This window comes from Sphaeramia orbicularis, chromosome 3 (genome assembly GCF_902148855.1).
Source record: "Sphaeramia orbicularis chromosome 3, fSphaOr1.1, whole genome shotgun sequence".
Classification (NCBI taxonomy): Eukaryota; Metazoa; Chordata; class Actinopteri; order Kurtiformes; family Apogonidae; genus Sphaeramia; species Sphaeramia orbicularis.
The window spans coordinates 19,498,923-19,509,048 of NC_043959.1; the positions used below are offsets into that span (position 1 = coordinate 19,498,923).

General features: G+C 34.5%; 1 protein-coding gene across 2 annotated transcripts in view; it reads right to left on the reverse strand.

Annotated features, from left to right (window-relative positions):
* The window catches only part of LOC115416831 (very-long-chain (3R)-3-hydroxyacyl-CoA dehydratase-like), a 14,739-nt gene extending 6,158 nt beyond the window's left edge, over positions 1–8,581 (reverse strand). For both annotated transcript variants that reach the window (XR_003935032.1, XM_030130721.1), the window contains exons 1-6: positions 8,371–8,581; positions 3,537–3,579; positions 3,331–3,404; positions 2,030–2,194; positions 1,071–1,122; positions 864–974 (exon numbers count right to left, since the gene is read on the reverse strand). Coding sequence is in view for 1 of the 2 variants with exons in the window: in XM_030130721.1 (XP_029986581.1) it covers positions 864–974; positions 1,071–1,122; positions 2,030–2,194; positions 3,331–3,404; positions 3,537–3,579; positions 8,371–8,451 (526 nt within the window). In the remaining variant the exon portion in view is untranslated. The remainder of the gene's footprint in view (positions 1–863; positions 975–1,070; positions 1,123–2,029; positions 2,195–3,330; positions 3,405–3,536; positions 3,580–8,370) is intronic.
* Positions 8,582–10,126: the final 1,545 nt, after the last annotated feature.

Below are 10,126 nucleotides of genomic sequence, written 5' to 3' on the forward strand. Positions count from 1 at the left end.
ACAACTATTAATTACTTGTAACATTAAGAAGCTATTGTTGAGTGGTGTAGTTTTATTAGTGTCCACTTCAGTCCTGTTTGGGTCACACTGAGGGGTCAAACTGAATGAATAAACCCAGAACTCTGACTTTAAAGGTAAAATAAAACTAAAATCAGCTCCTGCTGGGACAGTATGGAAAATACTGAAATAATGTCATGAAAATGTGATGATACAGATATGTATTTGTTGATTTGTCTGCTCATTTCACCTGTAAAACTCTGATTCGACCTTTACCTTTGTGGATTTTTCAGGCTTTAAATGCTCAGACATTTTTAGTTCTCATTCTCTTTTCTTCACATACAACAAGAAAATACAGAAAACATGTGAACAGGCTTAAAAGGCACACAAAAAAACTCACTAAATGTGTCGTATTTAGTGTGACCTGTGTTTGTGTTGAATCAAACCTGATCATCTGGTTTATTTTTGGACATTTTGTTGATTATTTTGTTTGTTATTTTGTTAATTTTTTAATATTTGGTTGATTCTGTTCATTGTTTTGTTGATTTTGCTTATTTTATTAATTTTGTGATTAACTTGTTCATTTTCTTAGATTTTTGGGGTTATTGTGTTCATTTTTGTACATTTTCTTGATGATTTTGTTCATTATTGTATTCATTTTTATTTATTTTGTGATTAATTTGTTCATTTCATTTGATTTTTAGGGCTATTTCATTTATTTTGTTGATTGTTTTGTTCATTTCTTTTTAATCAATCAGTGAGATCAAAACAACCATCACTATTTTTCAACAGAAATGTAAAAAGAGACAAATTGCATCCAAACGTGGTAAAAGTCAAATATGCTAAAGTTCACAATTCCAACCAACCTTGACCGAGGATGAAGAGTCGAACCGTCATGTTGACAAAGATCCAGGAGAATCCCAGGAACTGGACCAGGTTGTACATGAACAGGTAGCCCTTCTTCAGGCCCAGGTAGGCTGAGAACCAGGAGACCAGACGACACTCAGATCAGTCCAAGAACATCATACTGAACAGATACTGTTGGAAACTCCAGTTTGGATTGTGTTACTCACGGTCTTTACGAACTCTGGACTCCACGTTTATCCTGTTGATCTTCTCCTCCTCCTGAAACGGAAACACGTCGTATTAAAGATCAACAGCAGGTCAACTTTATTAACCTTCTGGTATTCAGGTGAGTATATTATACACATTTTGCACTTCAAATTACAAAAGGTCATAATATTTTTAACAATTTGTTTTAGGTCTGAATTCAAAAGTTGTTCATTTTTGCATCATTTTTGACAATTCTGACCCAGTCACTAAAATCAGCACATTATAAAGAATGTTAAATTCCAACACTAACACCATTCTACCAAGTGAGTAAAAAATGCACCACATGTACCATCACATTTAATTTTTTTTTCTCCAACCTTTGTCTATGTGGAGTTTTGCAGAAATTGGGCAATACATACTAGAGCCCGACCAATATGGGATTTTTGCGGCTAATGCCGATACCGATATTGGGGGCTAAAAAACAGCCAATATCCAATATATCAGCTGATATCCGATATTGGTCGATAACTGATATATATGAATACCCTGTTTGTTTCATTACCTCCGCCAAGGAGGTAATGTTTTCATCGGGGTTTGTTTGGCTGTTAGCAAGATAACTAAAAAAGTTATGGACGGATTTTGATGAAATTTTCAGGAAATGTTGATACTGGCACAAGGAACAAATGATTAAATTTTGGTGGTGATCGGGGGGGGGGGGGGGGGGGGGCTCATCTGCCTTGGCGGAGGTCTGTGCTCTCTGAGTGCTTTTCTAGTTTTAATCCTGTTTTTTTTAGCTCCCTTTTCTTGTCTTTGCCACAGCTGTAAATAAGAATGTTATCTTAATCTGTCTTGCCTGGTTAAATAAAGGTTAAATAGAAAAATTTAAAAAAAAAAAGAAAAGAAAAATGTAATTCCAGTAAAAGTAGTAAATCCCTCTTTCATGACGTATTTAACCTGGCCTGTATTCATCTCGTCCTACCTTGGCCTGCAGCTCCATCTCGGCGTCGGACTCGTCCAACCAGCGGTCGAAGTCCGGTGCCAGGAACACAGGTTTCTTCTCCTGCAGCGTGAGTCGGTCCCACCAGCGCTCCACCTGCTTCTTCACCTTGATGTCCACCTGCCGCTGCGTGGATTTATGGTTGATCTACAGGACGGAATAACACAACATCTGTTAACACAGAAAAAACAGCTTTTTTCCAAAGAGATGACTCCCTATTGAACACACTGAAGATTTTTTTTAAGGTATTAAATGCAGATTTGTAAATTCAAGACTTTTAAGACTTTTTAAGACCCTATGGGAACCCTGTACATATAATGATAATTAATGGTCAGATACTGAAAGTTACATTCTCCCTGAAAAAAGGTGCAAAACAATTGGCAAAAAAAGACATTTTCTGACACTTTCATTGCAAAACAAAACAAAAAAAAACAAACAAAGAAATCTAAGCAGCCTGTTCTAATGGTAGTCCTTACAGGGTTAAGGTTATAACGTGATGTTGCTCAACTTGACAACAGATTAAGCCTCGGTTTTGTCCAACGTCCACAGTTTAAAGTCCGACTGTGGACGTGTTTGATTGGTTGTTTCATTGCAGATTTATTTTTCATTTTTTCACACTTCATATCTAACTTAAAGACAGCTGGTTAGATATTTAGTTAAAAAAGGGTTGAGAGGACAGGATAGTTTTTAAATATTTGCTCGAGGAATAGTTTTATTAGTGTAGATGTGATAATAAACTCTTCTAGAGAACACTGTCCTTCTGTTTTAATTTGGAGCATGAACCGACACTGCTGTGCATTGTCATTATTAGTGAACCTATAAGATCATCTGTAAAACTCATTAATCTGAGACCAGGGTTCCCACAGGTGTCTACAAGTTAAATTTAAGACTTTTTAAGACCTTTTTAGGCATAGAATTTAATGCCTATTTTCACGTGGGTTTAGCAAAATATGACCCCTTTAAGACCTCGCATATTAAATTTAATACCTTTTAAAGATTTTTTTTTTAAGGTATGAAATGCAGATTTGTAAATTTAAGACTTTTAAGACTTTTTAAGACCCCGCAGGAACCCTGTGAGACTAACAGGGTTAAAGGATAAAGTTTAGATTTTCCTTCATACCAACAATTTCCATGAAAAACAACATTACACTGATGTAACAAACACTGAACTATCTGAAACCAAAACAGTCACAATAAAGAAATAAACACCCACTAAAAGAACATAAATGCACCCATATATCAACCCATAAAAATAGGCATAACAGTTAATAAAGGATCCATACCTCAGGTCTGACAGGTTCCAGAAACTCCAGACTGAACATGTATTCATTATCTCCCTTGGCTCCGTGTCCCTGTGCTGAAGAACGACACCACGATGAGAAGTTCACCACCACAAGGAGATGTTTGATGCAGAGAAACTAACCTTCTGGAAATTCATGTTGCAAAACTAAATAAATAAAATAGAAAAAGACTGAAATGTAAAACCTACCGCTGAACTGCAGGGTGTTTTCCTGGAGCCAGATGTTGAGGTTCTGAAAAATATAAACATATTTATCCTTTGTAACTCACATTTTCTTTATTAAGGACTCATTTGTCTGTTATTGTTTCTCCCATTCTAATGTGTATTAACCCCCCCCCCCCCAAAAAAAAAAAAAAAATCATTTATTTCCAGAAAAACGTTGAAACATTTAAACATAATAAACTGTTATGAGACTAAAACCATAATCTCAGAAAAAAAGTTATATTATTAATCATCAAATGACATAATTAAAAATAGTGGTTCAAACACCAACTGATGCATTTAGGTCAGCTGGGAATTTTGACAGCTCTTCTGACATTAAGGCTTTTTCCAATAAAAAGTATACATTTTTTTCCTGTAATATCACAACTATTTTCTCGTGTCATTCTGAGTTTTTTTTTTCTCTCAAACATTACAACTTCATACTTGTAATAACGGATTTAATTTCACAATCTATTTTTTTTAGGTTTTGTTTGTCTGTAATAATTCTTTTTCTTTTAATATTTTCACTTGCTTTCTGTTCTTTTTTTAAATTTTTTTTATTTTTTTTTATTTTTTACTCCTTCATGTCTAACTGATGCTATTCCATAATATATTATAAAGACAACATGGTAATATTTTCAGTTTTCATTTTAATTACTCATTCCAACCGAAATTATTGGAAAGGAGCAGAATGAAGAAAACTTATAATACCTGCCCCTTTTTTCAAACATTTGCTTACATCAGATACGCTGCCGTTACAGCTATTACAGTAAACAGTTTACATGATAATCAATGCAAATAAAACAAATTCAAAATCCGTAAGTGAAATTATTTCATTTCATGCTTTTATAAAGCTTCTCTATTCTTTCCTTATATTGCCTCTTAAACTTAAAAATATTTGTACAGCTCTTCTCTTCTATTGTCAAAGAATTCCACATTCTGACACCCACAACATAAATACACATTTGCTTCACATTAGTCCGAACCCTTTGCTGTTTAAAATTAAACCTCCTTCTATGTTCTTCATCCTGTGATACTAAAACAAATAATCTCTGAAAATTTGCAGGCAAAAGTCGGTTTCTCACTCTGAACACAATCAGCAATGTCCTTGATTCAACTAACTCTTTAAACTTAAACAATCCTGATTTAATGAACAACTCATTTGTGTGTTCCCTGAAATTAACATTATACATGATTCTTATTGCTCTTTTCTGTAATAAAAACAATGGCTTTGTGTTACTCATATATGTGTTGCCCCATACTTCAATACAATAACTCAAATATGACAGAATAAGTGAACACTATAAAATTCTCATTGCTTTAATAATAATAGTTTTAGTCAAATAACCCTTGAAACCCTATAATCTCAACTACAACAACAGCACGTAAACCTACAGAAAACTCACCGTCTATGGTCCAATGTTAGGAAAATCCCTTATGTTCACACTGAAATAATGTTTTAAACAAACATGCACTAAACTGACAAAATTCAAAACCTTCTGCTTCCATTAGTGACTGAAAACACACATCTGTTGACACTCCCTTATTAACTTATTTGCATTACAAATTATACAGCACAGCAAACAAACAGAGGAAAAGAAATGCATTTTGTTTGGTCTGAAAACAGAAGACAGTTTGTTAAAAACCTGGAAAAGAGATGACAAGTGATCGATCCAGAGAAGACGAAACTTTATAATAGAATAAAACAATATCTCCTCTAAAACAAATGACAACACTTACATTCAGCTACATCTGAATTATTTATACATCAATACTGACATCGGTCTCAGATACAAACAATAAAATAACATAACATGCTGTGCACTTTTAATCACCCTTGGCCAAATATTGTGTAAGATTATGTTAAAAGTTACTGCCCAATAATTTAGATTAGATTATCTTTGTGTAAAACTTATTATATACATATTTATATTTCAAAGTACTCAGATATTATAACTGCACAAGGCCATTTGACCTTGAAAAAGTAGGTCAAGGTCACCTATTTTCATTATTCTTCTGCTCCATGACAAGATGCATCCACAGTATAAATTTGGTGCCAATATATTGATGCATTCTTCAGATACTGTGATTATGTAGTTGAACGGACAGACGACAAAATGATTACAATACCCCATCAACCAGAAGTTGGCTGAGGGGTAAAAAAACACTGCGCATTAATGGCGGTTTGTGTGCAGAACGTGTACACTCTGCTTTGTGTGAACATATTGTTTATTGATGAGGCAGGAGGTGATGCTGAGCTGGACTGAAACTCAGAGAAAGGCCTTGTTGTCCAGGTAAGACGGCAGGTGTTTGCCTTTAAGCTGTTCTGTAAGAGGAAGAACAAGATCCAGAACAACCATTAACGGTCATCCATCTTTTATGAGACGTGTCCGACAGATGTCTCAAACAGGATGAGACGCTGGATTTTACTGATGCAAACACAGCAGAATGAAGTGGAAGATGGAGGGGACAGGAAGGGAAGTCAAGCCCACAGAGACGTAAAAATGACACAATAACGGACTGTCAACATCCAACAGCTTCAACCCTTAAAAAGACATGTTTAAGGTGACCTCTAAATAACTTTCCACTACATTTCATCTTTCCTAAGTGATTTATCACCATTTATTATCGTATTGTATTCTGAAGTTGATTTTTTTTTTTTTTTTTTTTTAGAAAATCATGTATTTTCCTATATTTAATTCGCTGATTATGTAGATATTCATAAATGCAGTATATTCATAGGTTACTATATCAAAATAGAGAAGAAAAAGTGTTTTTTTTCAGCTAAATATACCATTAGCTAATATTTCACATGAGTAGATGGTTTTGGTTGTAGGTGGATGTTTAGGTCTTCGAGGGTTAAACAAACAATGGTATAAATTTACTGTTGGCACAGTAGCTTTTGTACAATACAACATTGAAACATTAAGGTTATGTTTCTCCATAAAACAAATAAAAACTGCAAAAAAAAAAAAAAATGCTTGTATGGAAAGGGGAAGTGATTTAACATTGATAAAATCTGCAAAAGCTACTAAACCAGTTTTCTACATGAGATTTATTCAGAATATGACTATATTCCAAACTCAACTACATGCAAATCACAGGAAAAATTTACTTTTTTCAATAAATTATATGATTAACTGAACATAAACCCAGTGTGTCCATCCACTGTCACTAATCCAACTCCATGGGCTTTACTGGCGAATCAATGTTGTAGAAGATGACGGTGTTTCTACAGTAACTACGGAGCCTCTGAGCATCCAAATGAGTCATATCTGATGACCATGAAAAGATGACAAACTGCATTTTACACCAATTATTACTGGATCAACAGGTATTAAACAGTTTAGATCAGTAGATGGTTTTGTTCAACAGTGGATGTTTAAGTCTTTCAGGACCTGGAATTCCATTTTAGAAAAGCATTTCTCCAAGTCCAATGTCAAATTATACAGTTAGTATATCAAATAAACATGCATCCTTGTGGTAGAAATTATAAGTCAAGATATAAACACAATTGATTGTGTAAGTTAAACCAAGACTGTAACGATATTGAAATGAGTTGATGATTATCTATCATACAAATAACTGGGGCTGACTATGTTATTGTCTTTTATGTAAACTCTATTCCTCCACTGTGGTATAGGTCAAATAAAGGTTTAATTATTCATACGCACTGATAGAGACACAGACTCTGGGTTCTTCAGTCTCTGTATGAAAGGAATCAGATGTTGGTTCAATATGTTTGTGTTAAGTCAGACTTGTTTCTGATGCAGGTTAAAGTCCACCTGCACCCTTTGCCAAAGATTTCTGTTTGATTATGTTTCTAATCACAGCCTGGGGGCAGATGGTGTCCAGTTTGGAGGTGCCAAGGGTCAAATGACTGGGATGAAAATTAGCAACATACAAATACATTTTTGTAACTTATCTAATGCTTGGCACATCATAAATGTAGTTTGGACCACTGTTAATAAACTCTGAAAACCTTGAAATACTATTTATCCCAGTAAAAGTAGTATTTAATGTCCAGTCTGTTCAGTAATGCCAGGCCATAAAGCCTCTAATGGTCAGGTTCACTGCAATTCTATTCCTTAATACAAAAAGATATAGATGTTTTATGCAGATGTGTGGCCATTTAGCGTGTTTTATCATCAAATATAAACGCTAACAGTTTATTTTAGCCCCAGTTTGTCATGTCATGTAGATCCCAGGAAATATGTAGGAAATGATGGTAAAAAATTAACAGTACATGACATTTTCAACACCCTGCAGGGCGACTAACAACACTTAAATCTGTTATGAGGGCATTTTTGGAATCCTTAAAGGTTATTCTAACTATCTGAATATGAATAATACAGTTTGGGGGACGGAAAATAAGGTTTTAACCACGTTTTATGCAGGATTTGTTGTCGTCTACAACACGCCAAGTGACGTTTATTTTCTGATGATGCCACTGAGGAGAAGTGATGCTAATCGAAAAACGGATAGAAATTACTTCATATTCGGTTCGTTAGTAGGGTATTTCTAGAGTCTTTAAATGTCTTTAAAATTGAGATGTGTGTTTTTAGTCGCCAGTTTTCAATGTGATGATGCGGTTGAGTGTTTGTTGTTCAGTTCCAGTAGGAGTTAGATCCGCGACTCACAGCTGAACTGTATGTGAGGCTAAATGCTACTGCTAACATGTAAATGTAAAAACCACACTGGTTATTAAAACATGCGTCAAGGTTTCCAGCCAAACGTAACCTCTTAACCAGGTTAGTTAATGGTTGGTTAGTGGAGGTTGACCGTCCCACCGGAGCGGGAAGCGCCGGCCGGGTCGTCCTACCTTAGCATCGCTTAGTTCCACCCGGAGGAAGATCTCTCCGTGTCGCTGGGCCCAGTAAACATGAGGAGTGAGGATCTGCATATTCCCTCGGACGGTGAGAAGATCTACATGCCACAAAAAGACCAAACTGTGTCACTGTGTAAAGTGATGAACTGGACTCTTCATCACAGATGCAGTTGTCACCACGGACCGGAAACACGATTTCTACAGCGCATGCGCAGTGATACCACTTCCTGTCCCTCAAACGTCAAAATAAAACGTTCTAGATTTTTCTGTTTAAGTACTTATGAAATAGATTAAAATTATTTTGTATTAAATAAATTAATAACTAAATAAATAAATGTTGGGTTTTTTGGTGGGGTGGGGGTGAGTCTAATAAACACTGATAATAAACAGATTAGCCACAATTTCTTAAAGAGCATCTAAACAAAACTTAATCACATTCTTAAACTTAATAGAATAATGATAATAATAAAATGAAGACCCCACCTGTTTAAAATTACAAGAATAAATATTAAACAACTGATCTGGGGCTGCAGCCTTAAATGACTTCCTAAAAGCCCTGGAAGTTTTGTTTTTCCTCTGTCTTTCAGGTAAAACTACTATTTACTTGTTTGTTAGCTATTAATAATAACTAAATAAATAAATGTTGGGTTTTTTGGGTGGTTGAGTCTAATAAATACTGATAATCAAATAGAAGGTTAGCCACATTTTCTTCAAGAGCATCTAAACAGAAGTTAATCACATTTTTAAGTTTAATTGAGTAATGATAATAATAAAATAAAGTTTCTGCCTGTGTAAAATTATGATAATAAATATTAAACACTTTAATAAACTGGGGCTGCAACTATAAATGATTTCCTAAAAGCCTTGGAAGTTCTTTTTCCTTCTCAGTCTGTCAGGTAAAACTACTATTTACATGTTAGCTACTGTTAGCAGCCATTAGCTCATTAGCTAATGACAGTTGACTGATCAAAATAATAATGAAAATATATTTGGTTTAAAAACAATTACCTTATATATTTATTTTATTTTACCTTTATTTATCCAGGAAGTCCCATTGAGATTAGGAATCTCTTTTACAAAGGAGACCAGGCCAAGGCAGCACCTATACAAAGTCCAAAAACCACATACACAGTACACAATGAACTATAAACACAATAACAACTATTTCAAAATTACTAATTCAAATGTAAGACACCTATTCATTGCCTTTAAATCCCAGAAACTGCTGTACAATATGTAAACAGTGTCTGAAATTCCACACTAACATGTTAATTAGTAGGTTAAAAAAGTATGAGTTTTGTTGTTTTTTTTTAGCTTGCTCAAAACCTTACGAGTATGTCAACTGCATTCTGTTTCCAGGTAAATATGCAATATCAGGACATTTCACCCACAGATACTGGGCTGATAGAAGCTTCTTGAAAAATAACCGACACATAATAGTTTTGTCTTTTGATGGCAATTAATGTCAAGTCTGTTGAGGAAATTTTAAAAGCAACCACTAGATGGCAGTAAAACCTCTGTTAAACTCACTCCTGCAGACGTGATTTAACTCAAAGGAAACGATATTTGTGTGTGTGTGTGTGTGTGTGTGTGTGTGTAATTTTAATTGTGTTTTATCTATTTTAACGACTTTGTACAGTGACCTTGAGTGTCCTGAAAGGCGCCTATAAATAAAATTTATTATTATTATTATTATTATTATTATTATTTTAACCCTTTCATGCACACTGGTCACTGCAGTGGACAGCTG